Below are 19,393 nucleotides of genomic sequence, written 5' to 3'. Positions count from 1 at the left end.
TGTGAAGTACCATATTTAAGAAATTCAAGACAGTACATACTGAAAGTCATCTTATTTTAACTGGATTTGGAAAAATCGACCCACAACTTGTTCCATGTCCCAGCAAGAGTTATACTGGATATATGTACATATGTCTCGGAGAAAAGTTGTATTGCGGTACCCCTCATAACCCAGTGCCGATTAAAAAATTTAAATTGTATTGTTAGATAATCGCTTAGCACAGCTAACGCTGGGGGCTTTCGTTAATAGACACGTATAAAAATGCTAATAACTTATATTTTTTCATATTTTAAGCATTAAAGAATTCTAAATAATAGTTTATTTATTCTACATTAATATTTAATAATATATCGTATATATGCTTACCTGTTTTAATAATTTTCTTAAGAGTTTCTTAGCGAAAATTACGCTATTAAATATAAAATCAAAATAATATTTATCCTTAAACTAGACGATAGTCTATTATCTTTTTAAATATAAAAATTCCTTCCTACACGATTAAAACTATATAATGATAGCAATATATTTTTATTTAAATATTTATATTTCACCGTGAATAAATAAGATTATAGTGCCATCTGTCGGCATTTATTTTGAGCTTTACTCCGAAACAACAATGGCGGACAATTTGACATATGTCAAACTTTTTGACGGATTTGGCAACACTGTCGCGCCTAACCTTCCTTTCTACATTCATTTCTTTGCGGTGTACACGTGTTTTTCAAGATGGCACCCGTCGAAAATGCAAAAAAATCCGCGAAAACGGGCAAAAAGAACCATAAACACCCGGTGAACAAATATCTGAGTGGAGGAATTCTTCGTTACTCCAAGAGCCAGGTAAAAACTGTGAAAATGTGATTGAGAAAAAGACATTTAAAATTTTAGTACAGCGCCTGAAGGAGGGGATGGCTTTATTGTGCGTCTGTGCTATAGAACCACATTGCGTGGGATCTAATTGGAACATGTATATTTAAGTGAGCCAGCTTCCTAAATATATTATTGAAGCTAAAATATTTCGAAGTGTTTGGTGCGTACATTAAAACGAGGATGTCGAGTGTCAAAAATGTGTTTAGGTTGTTTGCCAACATGTGTATATACACTAACATTAAAAATAACACCTTTTTTTTAGTTGATTATAACGTCATATCATTTTTTTTCAGATGTACAAACGTCGTGCTCTCTATCGTTTGAAGAATGTTAAGCAGCCAATCGTACCTAAAACCAAGCAACCCATCAAGAAGGTGAAGAAAATCAATGGACCCAAAAACGGTGGTGAACGTACCGTATACCTAAAGAAACCCAAGGCTAATTACCCAACCAAACGTTTCGTTAAGAAGCGTCCAGCTAAGTCGCTGTTCAGCAACCACAAGCGCAACATTCGTCGCAATCTCACCCCCGGACGTGTGCTGATTTTGTTGGCTGGCCGTCACCAAGGCAAACGTGTTGTGTTGTTGAAGGTGTTGAGCTCTGGACTGTTGCTGGTAACTGGTCCATTTGCATTGAACTCCTGCCCATTGCGTCGCATTTCGCAGCGCTTCGTTATCGGCACATCTTCTAAAGTGAATTTGGGTGACTTGAAAGTCCCAGAGCACTTGAATGATGCCTATTTCCGTCGCTTGAAAATCAAGAAGGACAAGAAATCTGGTGAGGGTGATATCTTCGCTGTCAAGAAGGAACGTTTCGTTCCCAACGAACAGCGCAAGAAGGATCAAAAGGAAGTTGATGCTGCTGTGTTGAAAGCTATCAAGGCGCACCCAGAAGGCAAATTCTTCAAGAAATATCTGCAAAATATGTTTGCTTTGCACTCATCGCAATACCCTCATCGCTTGCGATTCTAAATATCGCATTAGGGTAAAGTGTATGAATGTTGAACAACATTCAGGTCTTCTGTAGGATTTCCGTTTTTTAATTTTTATGTCAACACAAACTAAAAGATAAAAATATAAAATTTTTAAAAATTGGAATACGAATTGTATGCATTCAATGGGGAACAATATTTAGGTTGGAATTCGCATCGTTAATAATTAAAGCAAAGGGAGAAAATATAATTTTTTTGTTGTGTTAAAAAAGTTAATTTCTGCATAAGAAGTTATTTGTTATGAATATTCGATCTTTAAGTGCACAATGAAATGGTTCCCATTTTAAATTAAATACTTGTATTCCAGCAAAGGCAAAATCAGGAAAGAGTTATAAAACACCGATTTCTAAAATTTTTGCAAGCAATTTTAACTCTAAATTTATCATCACCTTATGAGTATGCACAAAAACAACTGGAAGCGTAGAACAAACAGTTGGATATGGTTTTGGGTAGCTTTGTGGCAAGTATAAATCGACGTCGAATATTAGATGAAATGTGAAGTTTTATTGGCTACTACAAGCAACAGCTACTATAAATCAAATTTACACAAACTTTATATTTCATTATATTGTTGCACTTTATTTTTTATAACGTCTCGATTTCGCATACATCTGTAAACATGTACGTCAAACAAATAAACAATAGTAAATGGCATAAAAAAAATCGTAGGTACATTAGCCAATAGTCGTTCAAAATATAAATAAACAAGCATTCTTAAATATATCTCATGCTTAGCATCTTTAAGGAGATTCTACAGATTGTAGTTAATCTATTTATTCCAATCCTAAGGCATATTTAAACTTGCGTCTGCCCTGTATATACCACATAGTCTCATGATACGATCGTGGCAATATCTCATGTACAGAATCGTTAGCTTTATAAGTACTATAAAATAAATTTGTAGTTACTTGACCACCACTTGTGTCTAAGACATCAGCAACTGTCATTATTTGTACATAATTCATTTCGGTATAAACAATGTAGGAGGTCAATTTTATAAAGGATGTAACTGGCACTGGCTTCTCGAAACTTATATCGCAAATATGCGTCAATTTGGGGCGATTACCACAGTAGAGGAAAGCAGCGGTCCAACTGTTTTCAAGAGCTAAACGCATCAGAAATCCACCGAAAACAGTATTATGTGCATTACGATTATCCGGGAATGACGGTATTGTTGTAACTGTACTCCATTCGGACATCCAACGTGCATTTGAGGGAAGCCATCGTTTGTTCAACTCCATGGTGTTAGTGTGTGTTGTTCGCTTGTAGATATCATACATTAAACTTTGTTCGAAATCATTCGGTTCCACTTTAAAAATAGATTGCGCTTGTATCAATTGGCGACGTTTTTTGCGTGCCTCACCACCGGAAAGAATCTGTTTCTCTTCCTCCGTAGCTGGTGTAATGGGATTGACTGGAGCTGCTCCAGTATTAGTAGCATTTCGTGCAGCCATTAGAAAAAGTGCACGCGTTATCTTTTTATATACGCCTTGGTACTTTTGTTCCAACCAAACAACAATTTCCATTGAACTTCGTCCTACCCAAGACACATGGCCGGAAATGCGTATATCTTCTTTGACATCCGTTGTCAAGTTGCTAAAGGTAATCTTGTCCACCAAAATAGTAACGAACGTATATGGGAGATCAACATTCGCTGGTAAGTTGGGCACTTTGACGTGCTGATGGCAGACCCAAACTAAAAAAATATAACGTAAATATTTACTAAATACGTTATAATTGGGGTTTTTACTATTTTCGAATAACTACTCAATTCAATTAAATACAAGAACTCACTTTCTAAGATTCGTTTAAATATTAAAAGAACTATGTACCTGCAAACGCGTCTAAATCTTCCATTAAACGGCCCATACGTACGTTTCCCAAGTGGGAGACATAGTTATCCTGCAATCTCAAATCGGTGCTTAACGGAAGTAGTGCGGATGTGAATGAATCCTGCATTGAACGTGCTGGTAAATCCTCTGGTTTTGGCGTATACTTTAGTAAATGTTCACGACTTTTTGGTATGGGATGGTAGCCTCTTTCCAAACCCAAGTGCTGTATTATCTCACTCCTAACTGTAATAGTTGTGAAGTTTTGTATATACATACATATGTAGTTTGTAAGCATAAATAGTTAAATGTATTATTGCGGTTTAACCTTGATCCATGGTATATTTCGGATCCGATACATCCACGCCTTTTAACGCCGTTACGAAATTCGCCGATCTTAAAACAAATAAATATTATATTTACATAATTACGGTTGTTTGCAAGTATGTGAAGTGGAAAATTTTTGCGAAACTTACAGTTGAACCGGAATTGGCAATGATTGCTTACGCATCAAAATGCGCGAACAAAGTTGCAAAGTCCGAAACATTTTTTATGTAATATTTAGATGTACTTTAATATAATAGTCTTGACTTTGATAAGTCTGATTTCAATTTGTTTACGAATTTTGTCTACCAACCAATCTTCAAACTCTCTGCAAATTTTACAATAATCAATTGTAGTTGTTTTATGCCTCAGTTAGTGACGCACGTAGAATGTCACCGTAAACGTTCGCCGTAAAGACGTTCGTAGCAAACCGTCGATTGCATGTGTTCCCGGTTTTATGTTTTTTATATTTTCTAGTTTAAACGGTGTCATTTAATATTTTTGAACAGTGCGGCAGACTGTTATAAATATATTGGCTAATTTTTATAGCTTTTCAAATGTGCGTTGGAATTTATTAGATTGTTAGTGACGAACGAACGAAAAAATCTTCGTTCGCGCTATGCGATAGTCATAATAATTTCATCGTATGTAACTAGTTGCACCCTTAATTTTATCTTCTTGTAGATTGCGTATATACGTATATATTTAAATATTTAATAATAACAAGTAAGGAAGAGATAAATTCGGGTGTAACCGAAAATTTTGTACTCTTGTAACTTGCAAGGATTAAAGCCTGGGAAGTACTTTCAAGTTGATATAAGAAAAATACGCATATTGCCCGATGTACGCGGTATAAAGTCACCCGGAATAAACAATAAAATAAAACTATTATACCCTGTAGCAACATGTTTCAAGAGATATATTCAAGAAGTACGATCTAATGACGCCGCCGGCCCATAAACCGCACCAAACCATACAATTTTCGGGATGCAATGGAGACTTATGGAGTAGGTGTGTATTTCTACCTGACCAATAACACATATTTTGCTTATTGACGAAGCCATTCAGCCAGAAATGAGCTTCATCGCTGAAAACGATTTTTCGATGAAAATCGGGATCATTTTTACGGTGTTGGTCAGCCCAATTCACGAACATACGACAATTCTGGTGGTCAAGCGGCTTCAGTTCTTGCGTCGATTTGATCTTGTAAGGATGTAGGCCAAGATCTTTTCGCAAAATTCGCTACAGCGACGTCACAGAGATGCCCAACCCTTGAGAACGACGTGTGAGAGACTGATTTGGGTCTACCTCAATGCTTCTGATGCGCTAGCGGCAGCAATATTCTCGACACTACGTGCTCTTCTTTGTCTCAATGGCAAGGGAACATTTCGTACTGTGACTGTGGATGCAATTTTTTCCACTAGACGCTCAATTGTTGATCTGACAGGTCAATTATGACGACCATAAATTGGACGTAGCGCTCATAAAGTTGAGGCCGCTGACTCCGAATTTCGTAATAGAAAATTTTAATAATTTTGAATCATTGCTGGATCGTATATCTTTCTATGATGAAATGGCAAACCTTACTGAAGAGAAATGTCAAAAGATCGGTAAAAATATGGCGAGGTCTGCCAGTCCGGGTCAAATTTGATCAAATGGTAAAAAGTCGTTTTTTGATACATGGCACGCAGCATAAATAAAATATGCCAAAATAATTGCATTACACACTGACTTTGTCTTTAAGCGTTCGTTTTTTATTTGGCACTAGTCAGAAATGTACACATATTCATTAATTATTATCACAATTAATATATACTTTTAAAATTCGTTACAATTTAATACAGTTTTCGCAATAACAATTTCTATTAGCTTATAAAATGCATTCTAAATAAATTATTACATTAAAAATTAGTGATAAATGAATTCATACAATAATTATGATAACTTTGATCTTATAATAAATATACACCGTTAGGATTTTTAACTGTTTACCAATCAATGTAGCGTGTTTGTAAGAAATAAAAATTTGAAAATGATTTAAGGCTTTATTATTTATGAACATAAGAATTTCACAAAGAGCGCGCTGCTCATTAACTTATTTCCAGCTTATAGAAGTATTTATACATATTACCGCTAGTTAACATACATACATATTTACTATATAAGTATGTATACACACACTAGATTTGATTAATTTGCTTTGGCAAATTGATTTGAATAAAATTTTCTACTTCCGTTCATTAACACTACAACATTATCTACATATTTTTCATATTCTTTGTTTACAGTTACTCGTACATATATTTAAATACTACTGTATGTCACTTAATCTAACGAGTTGAGTTAAAACCACAAATCATACTCATCATTCACCTCTCAATTGCAGAGGAGAATGCATTTGTATGTACATATGTATGTATGTAGATGAGCCACAGCAGCTGTACATTTGGTATGTACCATAAGTAAGTTGGTTTGTGCTTAGAGATATTCATAAAATATGATCCAATAAATGGCGTTGAGACCGGCGAATAGCGCCGGGAAGAGCACCCTCGATGTGCGATCAATATAAATGGCACGCTTCAGACGCTCTTGCTGTGGCGTAAGCTTTGGTTTAGGCGGCTCAGGCTCTGGCGGTGGCGGCGGTGGAAGTGGCGCAATAGTTGGGGTGAGTATTATGCGCGATTCTTGACGCGGTATCCAAGGACCATCGGCGTCGAGTGGCGGCCGAACAACACGACGTGTGTGCACAACCTGTAAAGTGTGTCATTAAGAAAATTATGTTGTAGCCAAAGATTTGTAACTCAAAAAGGTTATGTTGTTATGAAACTGTCAGCTATAGCTATAGTTTTATATGGTTCATAACTTGAAATATGATTCTCAAAAGGTTAGAAAGCGTTTTAATTTAAAACGTTCTGTACAAAGTTCCCCAAACAGAATATGTGAAATCACTTTCGTCCATTTTTTCCTGAGAATAAGTTATTTTCTCGAAGTAAAACGTAGTTTCTGTGTAAATTCAGAGTGTCGACTAATTCTATAACAAATTTTATTAAAATCCCTTCTGCCGTTTAGTCGTGAAGAAGTAACAAACATTCCCACTCACAAACTATCGTCTCTTAATAGTATGAAATAAAATAATAAACAATATGTATCAAACATATAGTCTAAACATATCTGTTTATGTGGTGACATCAATATGCTCTGAACTTCAATCTGAGATATATTGTAACCTTTTGGAGAAAGGAATTGCCTAAGAGGCATATATGTACATATGTACTATCATTCGTTTTGTGTGTGTTGGGATGGCAGAAGGGTTCATGATAATTATTTTTCTGATCTAAATACTCTTGAGAATTTAATTATCTTCAATGATAACTTGATTTTAAGACTTCTGTCAGGTCGCCAGGAAGGTTAGTTGTTATGGCTACGTTGATAATGACTATGTTTGCTCCCCTTATAAATGACAATAATCCACAGTTTCAAGTTTCAGTTTCGCATATGATGACATATGATGAAATTACAGTTATCTTATTTTTACTCACCCGCTTATTTTTGGTCATTTCGTCGAATATTTTCTCAATTTTCTCTATCTTTTCGTCCGGCACCACTTTGGCGGGTGTGATCGCTGGTGCCGGTGTGGGTGCTGTGGCTGGCGGTTTTTCTGGTTCTTTTTTCGCACCTTCCGGTACTGGTTTCGGCGGATAAGCCATTGGTTTCGGTATGGGCGTATCACTCAACACAATATTTATTAGGCAATATTCCATTAGCGCCATAAAAACAAATACCGTACAAACGGACATGAATGCATCGACCGCCTTTAAGTAGGAAACCGGCGGCAGAGATGATTGCGACTTCGCATGTTGCGTGGACAAGGTCAACAGCGAGGTGACGCCTAATGTAACACGCGCTGGCGCAGCTTCCGGCTTGATCCAAAACGAGACCCAAGACATTATAACAATCATACAAGTCGGTATATAAGTGTTGAAAACATAGTAGACGAGGCGACGTTTCAGCGTAAAAACGACCTCGAGACAAGTGAAATTGCCCGTCGAATACACTTGAGTGCAATCTGTGAGAATAATGTACTAATTATAAGAGTATTCTTTTAAGTTTACATGTATGTGTCCAACCTGCCGTTTCATTTCGTATCAGCGCCACTTGCGGCAATTCAATATTTTCATCTACTACTAAAGGCGTCGTGGGATCCCATTGAAAGATCATGTCGTCTGTTGTGTGTGACACTACACAAAATGAAAAATACAAACATTAGTAATTAAACCAACAAATTAGTAACGATTTTACGTTAGTTCGGACTTACAACTTTCCATCTGCAGTTTGCATTCCTGTGTATCATGTGGATAAATGGCGAAATTCATGATGCATGACAATTTCAGTGTTAGCTTCACCATATAAAGTATGGTCTTATCCTTGTACAACCACATGTAGTGATTAGGAATGGTCATGGTTTGAAAAGTCACCGATTTGGCATTCTTGAAGAAAGAATCCGGTCGCCACATATTCTTTAGCCAATCGACTTCTAGTAATCTGTACTCTTGTGTCATGTTCTCGGGCAGTCGCAAGCGATGATCCTTCCAGGTTTGTGCAAAAAACACATCCGCGACATAAGTCATAGAGTTCTCGTCGATCGAATCGAGACCCATTACGGTGACGTGAAAATAAACAATTGTTGGTTGTCCATCCTTTTTGGGTGGACGCATTTTATCATATCGTTTTATGTCCTCGGGCAAAATATCTGTTATCGCTAAACTTTGCCTTTCATTTGTGTTGTGTAGAAGATTGTTGATGATTAGTTCAAGAAACGAAAAATATTAGCAACAGTGTTAACTTACTGGTATTCGCCCGTTGTGAATTTCTCTAAACATATTGAAAATATTACCAAGAGAAATATTTGATATTCCATAACTGTAAGAAAAGAAAAGGATTTGTTAAAAAAAATAAATCTTAATAATTTTTGCAGATTATAGCCTTGCCTTGGACAATAATCTCTGTTAAATTTCGAGTAGCTACATATATCTTGTAAAATAAAAAAGTTGTCCACACAAAAACTTGATCGGTCAATTTGTATAGAGGTTATATGCTTTAGTGATCCGATCTGAACAAAATGTTTGGAGATTATAGCCTTGTCTTGGACAATAATCTTTGTCAAATTTCGTGAAGATTTTCGTCGAATAAACAAGGTTCCTTTACAAGAACTCGATTTTGATCGAATATGCGACCTTTCTTTCTGGGTGGCACAAACTTCGTGCAAACTGTATATACCCTGTTTAGGATATACAAATATTTTGAAATAAGAAAAGATTGTTTTGCCCACCCCATCCATCCATCTCTGATATGTTTTCGCCGCGGAGAATGTTAATAATATTATTAGTTTATTGTCGATATACGAGTAAGCAGGACCAAATGAAGGATGAATAGTAAGTCAAGGCATATACCTATTCCGATCAGCGAGGTTTATATTTAATATCACAGACTGATTATAAGAATCAGCATTAAACTACACTGTGAAACTCACAACACAAGTACTAATCGAGTGACGGGCTTACGTAACCCAAACGATCCGGACAGTTCTATGGTGTATCCGGATGGATATATGGCACAGGGTTTGTCCGGAAAGTAATAGGACTGATTTTCTTCCGCCGCGACTGTACTTCGGAGTGTGCGCGCACAAACTGGATTCGGTAGAGGGCGTTTCAGCTAACGAACGAGCGGCTGGTCAGTTGTCGCCGAGCACCTGTAGAGTCAGGACGAACATTTTCGCGTGACGTGTTTCTGTGCAAGCCAAATATGCAGCGTTCGTTAGAGCAGAGGTACGCGATTAAATTCTATGTGAAACTCGGTAATTCTTTGATATGATCAATCAGGCTTATCCAGAAGTTGCTTTAGCAAGAAGTGGTGTGTTTCAGTGGCACCAGGCTTTTTTGGAGGACCGGGAAGAGGTCGGGGATGAAGACTGTGCTGGGAGACCTGCGACTTCGACAAAAACCGACAATGTAACTCGTGTGCGCAAAATTTTGAACTCAGACCGTCGAATGAGTATTCGTTTAATTGTCCAGATGTTAAATTTATCAAAATCTGTGGTTCATGACATTGTGATGGAGCACTTGAACATGCGCAAGTTGTGCGCGAAGATAGTGCCAAAAGTGGTCCCTGACGACCAGAAATTGCGGCAAGTGGAAGTGTGCCAAGAAAATTTGAACATGTGTGAAAGTGACCTCCAATTTTTGAATAACGTAATCACAGGTGACAAGTCATGGATCTTTGAGTATGATGCCGAGACAGAGAGGCATTTTGAAACGACAGAGGGATACAAGCAGCATACACCTCGGCTCTCAAGGCTATTCTGGAGAATGCTTTCCGTGACGTCTTCAATGTTTGGAAATCGTCCTGGCAGCGCTGCATCGACGCAGAAGGAGCCTATTTTGAAAGTTTTTAAAGAATTGTAACGATTGATTCAATAATTTTTTTTAAATCGATTCAGTCCTATTACTTTAAGGACAAACGCTGTACATCCGTCGAATAGGCTTAAGTAGCATTTAACAAATATAGTTGTCCATCGGTTTAATAACAACAATATAAATTGAACTCCAAACACCCAACAAAACATTTAATTCTCATAGTCAAATTTTTATGACTTCTTGACTTCCATCAGTGTCTCAGAAACAATATTAAATAATTGATCAGTGATTAATTAAGTCAAAGTCTTAACCTTTCCACTTTCCCAAGCTAAGTATTTTATTATTATTTTACTTTGTGTAAATATTAGTCGCACACTGTCAAGGTGAGGAAGGACCGAACACGTAGAGAATGTAAATAGGAAATCGCTAACCTGAAAATGCGATGTATCCTTGAAGTAAGGCTTAAGACGGCGGAAATAATTTCAAAATCCTTTCAACCAGTGTCACTGACAATGACAATCGAATTGAAAACGGAAATAACAAAATATTCATTAACAATGAGGAATTACCTTGACAGCTGCGTAATTATATGGATAGTTCGCGCAGATCCAGAAATAGTATCAAGGCATGCAAAGATACGCATACGCACATACAAACATACATGCATGTCTTACTAATATTCCCATACATATAAATCATACACACACACAGACAAATTACGTCGAATGCGTTCATAAATATGTATGTCTTAGTATAAAATATTGAAAGCAATATTCAAATGAATTCAAACACAAAATGAAAAAAGAAAAAACAAAAAAAAAAAAATAAAAGTCAACGACGCATATTTCCTCACCGCCAAAGGCTGGAAGTCTTGGCAAGGTTTGTGGTTTGCACTAGACCTTCTTGCAGCTGTGTGACGGTCACAATAGCGACTTAATTCACAATTAAAACCACTTGACTAGAGTGGCCGCCACAAGTATCTGTATGCGCTTTTATGGCGCATTGTCATGGCATGAAATGCGGTGATGCTCGCATCAACGTTGTCTCGGAGGTCGACTTGAGTATGTGTTGGGGTCGTTGTCTAGCGTCAACGATGCCAGCAGTGCCGATTAGGCATTTGAGAAAAAGGTTAGGAGAAAATCGACATTCAAAATCGTAAGCAAACCGCAAGGACACTTTGAACAAAAAATTGCTTGGGCGTAGGCAAAAACATGCTATTTAAACAAATTTGCATTATGAGTACACCGTGACGTATGAGCAACATAGCATTTACCTATAAGGCATCTCGGTGAATGTGAATTCGGTTTAAATAAAAATTAATGAATTTCAAAAAAAATGTATTTTTTCGCTTTTTTTCAGTATTGTTGCTTGAAAATTCAATGTGTTACCCGGGTATGCTCTCTGTTGACGTAAGGGTTAGTTGTTAGTTTTTGGTCATATCTAAGTTCCAGGTGGTCCAGTTCGGCTCAGATTTAACCACAATACGTAAAACCCTTCAGACTAGGCAATCATGAAATTTCAAGTTGATCGGACTTACGGATCCAGAGACATGGGTTAAACGGCGCATAACTTTTAAAGAAATGATTTTGGGAAGTTATTAAGTTTTTGTAGAGCGGAAAATTTTGTATTAGCATATAGTTCTTTAAACTTGAAAGTATATAGTAGTAGCTTAAGGGGTTACATGGGTTTCCTCGGGTAAAAAACAACGTTGTTTCGATAATTTTTTTCTCATATAAAAGATTAAATATTTTATTAAAAAATTATATTGTTACAAATATGGACTATTAAAAAAGAAATTTTAAAATTTTTGGAAAAAAAATATTTTAAACTCGGCCACTGCAACATCAGACAATTTTACAAAAAAATTTCAGTGATAATTTTCAACTTCAAAAACACAGTTTCGAGAAAAACGCGTTTAAAGAAGGCGCACTTAGCCTAGCTAGTCTCGAGAGCACAAGTTCTCAAGGCTGTATCGCCGAAACTATTACTCGAATTAACTTTAGAAATAGACAACAAAAAAAAATCGATTTTTTGAAACTCGTAAGCCCATGTAAGCCCTTAAAGCAAATTATCAAAGAACGAAATAGATATATGATGAAGCCAGGCTTAAATTGAAGAAAAGTTTGTCTACGTTGGGTGATTTCTTTTAGCAGGAAAGCTGAAACTTCTGGCGGCATCTGCAAAAGTATTAAATTTGAAAACCGTCGCTCTGTGTCAAGTCAGGTCTATACGGCAAATGACTCAACAAATCGATGTTTTGAGTGCTCAAAAATATAGTTGTTTCAGTCGATGTGTGAAAGCTCTCATGGTCCCGGTCATGTTATCCGACTTCGGCGGTTGGTTTTCCTGATTTCTTGAAACACAACTGGCAAACAAATGGTTGTTTACTACTAAGAATTTTCTGTTCTGCGCTGTTCGAATGGTATGGTCGCGACATGTCCAGTTTTTCTTAAAAAACAGGGAGCCGTAATGCTTGGAGTGCTTTCTGGAAACACTCGTACAATCGACTGCTGTTTATTTTAGGGCTCATGCGCATAAATCTTCGATTCATCACCTGTTAGGATGTCATAAACGTGTTTCGAAGCTCCGCCTTCGTATTTTTCTATATTTCTCTCGACCAATTGGCATGAGCCTTCTTTGGAGCGATTGACAAATTATGTGGGCCCCAACGTAAACAAATTCTTTTAGAGTCAAATGTTCATGCAATATTAAATGTGTGCTGTCCCGCTAATGCTTAACTTTGTCTTAATCCCACGAAAGTTCACATGACGATATCATTATATACGTCAAGAAATAACTGAAATGAGGCAAATCGTTGAATTAAGGGTTGCAAGTCAGGAAAAACGCATTTTTTTAGGGAATTTTTATTTGAAGTGGCATTTTATTTTATAAATAAATAAAAATATTGTGTAATAATGGAATGTACTTTAATAAACGACGATTCATTTTGAAATTTCGTAGTCGACTGTCATGAGGACCGAAACCGATACAGTTCTCATGACAGTCGGCTCTAAGTAACCAGGTTGGACACAGATTTTTATACGCCATGGACTGTCAACTGTGCACCATTCATCGAAATTACTTCAGGAATGTTTCTGTCGCTGCAACAACAACAGAACCTCCGAGAAAAGGCGTCTGATCGTGAGAAAAATTGTTTCCAAAAACCAAAAAAGTTTATTACGTATATTGCTATAGGTGCAAACAGGCAATGACAGAAAGGCTAGTCACAGTTGTTATTTTTGAAAAAATGGCGACTTTTAAAAAAAGTCGTTTCTTTGTAAAAAAAAATTACTTCAAAGTGGCTTAAAAAATCGAAGTTATTATCTAAGTAGGCCTTCTGAACTGTTTAAAAAATGTGCTCCGCAAACATTTTATATTTCTGTGTTGGAATTAGTGAGTATTTTTGGTAACGAAAGACTTTTGCAAATTTTCAAGTATGATAAATTTAAATCTGTAACTTGTTATCAGCAAAACCCAACTTAAGGAGTACCCGAATGAAAATTCCATAAATTCATGATTTTCTGTTTTCATGCTCAAATTTTTGACATTGGAATACTGGAATTTTTCTTCTTCTGATTTGATTTCGAACATAAAATAAATTTTTACAAAAATAAACTTTAATCGAAAGCAAAAATGTTCGCCTTATTTTTGGTGTAGCAGAAACTTAAATTTAACATGCAGAAGTCAGGCTTAAAAATCTTGTCGACTGGTGTTATAATTGTGCTATGTCTAATATGCTTGGGTTTCATGCGTTTATCAGCAATACATGCTTGTTGTAAGTTCACCGAAAATATAATAAATAAAATATAATAAGGCTATTTAGGCTAAGTGCGCCGTCTATAAACGAGTTTTTTTCGAAACTGTGTTTTTCAAGTCGGTTGGCCAGATTTCTCGAGAACTACTCAACTGATCTTCATGAAATTTTACACAGATCTTTGAGATAAAATTCTTAAAGACTTGGACGAAGTTTTTTATTTCGATTACAACTATTTGAAAAATGTCGCGAAATTTTAATTTTTTTGTAAAAATGTTTGCCAAAAATACTATTTTCAATTTCTTTTACTTTGTCCAAGTTGTCAGTTAAGGTTTTAACTAAAACACGTATATTTTTCACTTTAGATGATTTTGTAAGGAGTTATCTATCCTGCCAACGTGCGCGATTCTTTTTTCCGAGGGGTCACCGGAAATGGCGTTGCAATGACCGAGCTTAAAATATTTTTTTTTTCAAAAATTTCGGAATTTCTTTGTTAATATCGTATGTTTGCCACAATGAAAAATTCAAATAAAATATTTAATTTTTTATATGAGAAAAAATTTTGAAAAAAGCTGTTTTTTACCCGAAAAAACCCATGTAACTTAGCGCATATAATATTAAACGCTTTTTTCTCGAAATTACTTTTGCAGTTGCCACGATATCTTTAGTTATAATAAGCGGACTTACTTTAAATATAGACAGAATTTACTTCAATATCTCTCTAACACATGAAGCAACAAAAGAATGCAAAATTGAAATTTGTTATATTCTTAAAAAATTCGACGAAGTTCGAAAATTAATGAAAGAGTCGACTTTTAATTTTAAGTAGCCACCATTTTATGAATTTTTTTCAGTTTTCAGTTACTTGGGTTACGACATTCGTACTAATCGAGCTTCAATTATTGTTTTATTTTTCAGTTGACTACAAGGTTAGAAATCATGGTAACGTGGACACGGTCTTTTCTTCGTCTACTTCAAGTACGCATAACTCAATGAAAAATAAAATTTTGAAATTAATTTCGTGTTCTTTTCAAACTTAAATAACCACATGATAAAAATGGTGTGTAAAAGTTTTTAATGCTGTTTTATCAAACCTCGAAATTTGAACATACATACATGTAGATGCATGGTAGTCGAAAAAGTTTTTTCGTATTATGTCAATAGATGTCGTTGCAGTCGTATATTTTCCGTGCTACCAATCACATCGTGTCATACCGTATAGTGTTGAAAAGGTGAGATTTTAAGCTTCATTTAACCACAAAAAATTAAATTCGGGGAAGTGGAAAAAGAGTTACAGCTGTTTAAAAATGAGTGAAAATAATGAAGAAATTCGCTATATTTTGAAATTTTTGTATTAAAAAGGGAAGAATGCCACGCAAGCCACCAATGAAATTTGTGAAGTTTACGGAGACGATGCGGTATCAGTTCGTGTAGCACAACAAGGGTTCGCTCGCTTCCATTCTGGAAATTTCGAAATTTCGATGAGAGCTTCACACTATTGGAATAATGTCTCTAGCGGAAAAATGGCAAAAAGTGGTCGACCAAAATGGTACATATTTGTTTATTTATTTATTGGTATAAATATAAAAAAAATTGAAGTTTGATTAGAAATACGAAAAGACTTTTTCGACTACGCAATCAAATTTTGAAATTATTTGCTTTTATTATTTTTCAATTATAAATAAGCATATGACAAACAAATTTTAGTAAATTTGTAAATTCTTTTTTATCCAAAGCAAAAAAAACTTCGAAATTCGAACATAGAAAACTAAAGAACTTCTAGAAATTTCGCCAAAAAATACTAGAAATAATTATGCATATTTTTTACTATTTTTTTTCGATTTCCATTTAACCAATTACAAATGTGGCCACTTTTATTTTTTATAATAGCTTCATTGCATTTATTATCGCAGTTTTTTAGCTTTTCTCCATATTTATTTTAACTTAATTTGTTTACTTATTCAACTTACCGAAGCGTATATTTTATGTAAAATTGAGCAATTTTTATATGCGAAAGTTCTATTTGCCAATTTCAAACTCGCATTCACAACAATTACTATTATATTTTCATTATTGCTTTATAGCTTGTAGCTTCTGGAAAACACTTCAATTTTTTCACAGACAAACTTATGTAACACCGTAGGCGTACTTTAGTGCTTTCACACAACAAGAGCGCGTTTTGGCGTTAAGCACGAATATTTGCTGAACATATTCGAAATTATTTTATTTCTTTGAAAACGAACTCATTTTATTTAGTAATAAAAAAATTGTGGAATTTAGCAATTTGTATAGCAAGTCTTTGATTGCTTAATCGCTTTGAAGTTGCTTTCACTTTTCGATTTGCACGTCTAATTGCGCTGAACATCCGCCGCTGACTGGCGGTTACAACGTTGAGATTTGAATTTAAACCCAGTAAATTCAGAAACTGAGACAAAAGCATCCGCAGCCCGTGCAGCAGAGCTGAAGCAATGCAACGCTCGTCGCTAAGCAGTAAGTAGCTAATACACATACGTTGCAGGGCGCTGGAGTGCTGATACTCATTGGCATCTGCGTGCGCCTCGGTGGTGGGCACTTGACGGATGCGGATGAGACAGCGGCGCTGCTACGCTGTTGTTGTTATTGTTGTTGCAATGCTATGTCGCTGAGATGGAAAATACTTTTAATCTCTGAAATTTGCTTGCACTTTCCTTCCGGCCACGTAGACTGGGTAGGTATGCATGGAATGTGTATGTATATATATATGTATATATAAATATGTATGTAAATCTTTGTATATACATATATACATATATGTACATATCTATGCTTGTATGTTTGTGTGTGTGTGCCTCCATTGCTTTAGTGTTGGCATTTGTGAGCTGCTCAAAGCGTAAATTAAGCGCTCGCATGCATTGACGAGAAAGGATTCGGCGCAATGGCGTAATCTTATTACCGATTTCGATATTCAATCTTGTCACTTATACATATGTATATAATTAAACATTTAGATACACAAATATAACATTTAACAGTCAATAACTCAAAAAATATGCACCAAACATTGAAAACCGTTAGATGCACTACTGTATTACTGTAAATTGTGCTATGTATGTTCAAAGTGCGTAGCAAAAATCATTATAGAAAACCAATTACCTATATCTCCCTACTATAACTGCTGTTTGCTAATTGGCGCATATGGAAAATGTATAAGTGTGTGTGTGTGTACGTTCGTGGGGCTACAAAATTGCTTATCTAGCATGCGCCTTGTTGCTTGCATATGATTTGCTGCTGCATCGGCAGCCACTTAACATAAATTCCACGAGTACTTTGACATTGCCTAATCCTGTCGTCATTATTCCTTCTAGTGGCACTTAAGCAGGCTGCTGCTGCATTGCTGAGCGTTGGTTTTGCTTTAGTTGCTGCCCCATTGCGCTTGTTGTTTTTGTACTTGTTTGACGCTTTCAATGTTAAAAAATGATTCGCTTCGACATAAATTATCGATTGGCTGCTAAAGTGCTGCTTCAAGTCAAGTTTAATCGTTTTATTTTAAGCCAACACACACATACGCACACATGTATATATACAATTATTCGCTTAGCTGTATATGCGCGTGAATTCGGCGCAATGTCTTCACTGTTGTTGGTTTAAAAATAGCAAACATAAAACAGCTGTGCACGCCAAAGTAGCTGAGAGCGCATACAGGCACACATACAAGCAAACAAACTATACATGCGTGTGTGTGTGTGCAAGTTTGTGTACGAATATTTTGCATTATGCGCCTTTAGCATAGTTTTGGGGGCTTCTTCGGTACATCTGCACTTAGATTGGTGTCAATCGGATACAAAGTGTATAAATATGCACACACAAACATTGTTTTCATTGCATAATTATAATTGCGCTGATATTTTGCAATAAAATTTCAAACTATTAAAGATTGTGCTTTAGCGGTTGCAGTAGTTTCTCGGGTAGAAAAGAGCCTTTTTTTCTCATATATAAAATTTAATATTTTATTACATTTTTTTTTTGTTACAAACATATACTATTAACAAAGAAATTATACAATTTTTGGAAGAAAATATTTTAAACTCGGTCATTGCGACGACATTTCTCGTAACCCCTCGGAAAAAAAGATGCGCTCGCGTTGGCAGAATAAGTTCTTACAAAATCATCTTATGTGAAAAACAAGAAAAAACGTTAACTTCGGCTGCACCGAAGGTAATATACCCTTCACAGGTGCATATCTTTTAGTAACTATGTGTTCAGTTTGTATGGAAGCTATATGCTATACTAATCCGATCTGAATAATTTTTTTGGAGATTATATTATTATCTTAAACAGTAATCCATATCAAATTTCGTGAAGATACCACGTCAAATGTGAAAGTTTTCCATACAAAAACTTGATTCCGATCGTTCAGTTTGTAAGGCAGCTATATGTTATAGTGGTCCGTTATCGGCAGTTCCGACAATTGAGCAGCTTCTTTGTTTCAAGCAATTTTTTTCTCATGTAAAAAATGAAATATTTTATTACAATTTATGTTACAAACATACACTATTAACAAAGAAATTATGAAATTTTTGAAAAAAATAAATCGACTCAGCTCAACATACTGATAATTTATATATGTACTTTATAAGGCCTCCGATGCTTACTTCTGGATGTTACAAACTTCGTGACAAACTTAATATACCCTGTTCAGGGTATAAATATATGTACATGTTTTAGTTAAAACCTTAACTCAGAAATTGTAGGAAGGAAAAAAGCTGAAAGTTGTATTTTTGGCAAACATTTTTACAAAAAAATGAAAATTTGAGTGAAAATTTGCAAAATTTTTTTTTCAAAGAGTTGTCATCGAAAAAATCCTTTATCTAAGTCTTTAAAAATTGTATTTTCAAAGACCTGTGTGCACAAGTTTTCTGGGCTGTATTTCCGAAACTATAACTCGGATCAACTTGAAAAAATTTAATAAGACTATTAAAATTCGATTTTTTGATATCTTTAAACCCATGTAACCCCTTAAAAGGAGAGCAAATGTTTATTAGGTTAAATGCGCTAGGCAGACACTTCTTCTAAAGTGAAAGGTTAACAAAATTTCCAAATCGCTTCTTTCTTAAATTTTATAAACCCATGTAACCCCTTAAAAGAAGAGCAAATGTTTATTAGGTTAAATGCGATAGGCACACACTTCTTCTAAAGTGAAATTTAACGTTAACAAAATTTCCAAATCGCTTTTTTC

The 19,393-nt window shown here is 35.4% G+C and overlaps 3 protein-coding genes across 3 annotated transcripts; 1 reads left to right on the top strand and 2 right to left on the bottom strand.

Annotated features, from left to right (window-relative positions):
* Positions 1-680: 680 nt before the first annotated feature.
* On the top strand, positions 681-1,839 carry LOC120776336 (60S ribosomal protein L6). Its single transcript, XM_040106878.1, has 2 exons — positions 681-837; positions 1,161-1,839. Exons 1-2 carry the CDS (start codon positions 727-729, stop codon positions 1,836-1,838), a joined length of 789 nt encoding a protein of 262 aa, XP_039962812.1. The 5' UTR covers positions 681-726; the 3' UTR covers position 1,839.
* Positions 1,840-2,410: 571 nt separating this feature from the next.
* LOC120776331 (acyl-coenzyme A thioesterase 9, mitochondrial-like) lies at positions 2,411-4,341 on the bottom strand. Its single transcript, XM_040106867.1, has 4 exons — positions 4,164-4,341; positions 4,016-4,083; positions 3,691-3,933; positions 2,411-3,554 (listed from the first exon to the last, which is right to left on the bottom strand). The coding sequence occupies exons 1-4, from the start codon at positions 4,232-4,234 to the stop codon at positions 2,632-2,634; spliced, it is 1,305 nt and encodes a 434-aa protein (XP_039962801.1). The 5' UTR covers positions 4,235-4,341; the 3' UTR covers positions 2,411-2,631.
* Positions 4,342-5,743: 1,402 nt separating this feature from the next.
* On the bottom strand, positions 5,744-16,554 carry LOC120766398 (glycine receptor subunit alpha-4). The gene is made up of 6 exons (XM_040091845.1): positions 16,149-16,554; positions 8,859-8,931; positions 8,327-8,781; positions 8,139-8,249; positions 7,551-8,077; positions 5,744-6,762 (listed from the first exon to the last, which is right to left on the bottom strand). The coding sequence occupies exons 2-6, from the start codon at positions 8,927-8,929 to the stop codon at positions 6,490-6,492; spliced, it is 1,437 nt and encodes a 478-aa protein (XP_039947779.1). The 5' UTR covers positions 8,930-8,931; positions 16,149-16,554; the 3' UTR covers positions 5,744-6,489.
* Positions 16,555-19,393: the final 2,839 nt, after the last annotated feature.

The sequence above is a fragment of the Bactrocera tryoni genome, chromosome 1 (assembly GCF_016617805.1).
Source record: "Bactrocera tryoni isolate S06 chromosome 1, CSIRO_BtryS06_freeze2, whole genome shotgun sequence".
Classification (NCBI taxonomy): Eukaryota; Metazoa; Arthropoda; class Insecta; order Diptera; family Tephritidae; genus Bactrocera; species Bactrocera tryoni.
The sequence above is the reverse complement of the archived record's forward strand: the minus strand, read 5'-3'. Positions and strand labels throughout refer to the sequence as shown.

What these genes read in the sequence shown, in the direction of transcription:
- LOC120776336 (XM_040106878.1), top strand. Translation starts at nt 727, where the DNA reads ATGGCACCCGTCGAAAATGCAAAAAAATCCGCGAAAACGGGCAAAAAG. An exon ending in TTCGTTACTCCAAGAGCCAG is followed by an intron (nt 838 to 1,160) that starts GTAAAAACTGTG and finishes ATTTTTTTTCAG; the next exon opens with ATGTACAAACGTCGTGCTCT.
- LOC120776331 (XM_040106867.1), bottom strand. Translation starts at nt 4,234, where the DNA reads ATGTTTCGGACTTTGCAACTTTGTTCGCGCATTTTGATGCGTAAGCAA. An exon ending in TTGCCAATTCCGGTTCAACT is followed by an intron (nt 4,084 to 4,163) that starts GTAAGTTTCGCA and finishes ATTTGTTTTAAG; the next exon opens with ATCGGCGAATTTCGTAACGG. An exon ending in AGATTTAGACGCGTTTGCAG is followed by an intron (nt 3,555 to 3,690) that starts GTACATAGTTCT and finishes ATATTTTTTTAG; the next exon opens with TTTGGGTCTGCCATCAGCAC.
- LOC120766398 (XM_040091845.1), bottom strand. Translation starts at nt 8,929, where the DNA reads ATGGAATATCAAATATTTCTCTTGGTAATATTTTCAATATGTTTAGAG. An exon ending in TTCACAACGGGCGAATACCA is followed by an intron (nt 8,782 to 8,858) that starts GTAAGTTAACAC and finishes CACAAATGAAAG; the next exon opens with GCAAAGTTTAGCGATAACAG. An exon ending in AAATGACCAAAAATAAGCGG is followed by an intron (nt 6,763 to 7,550) that starts GTGAGTAAAAAT and finishes CACACTTTACAG; the next exon opens with GTTGTGCACACACGTCGTGT.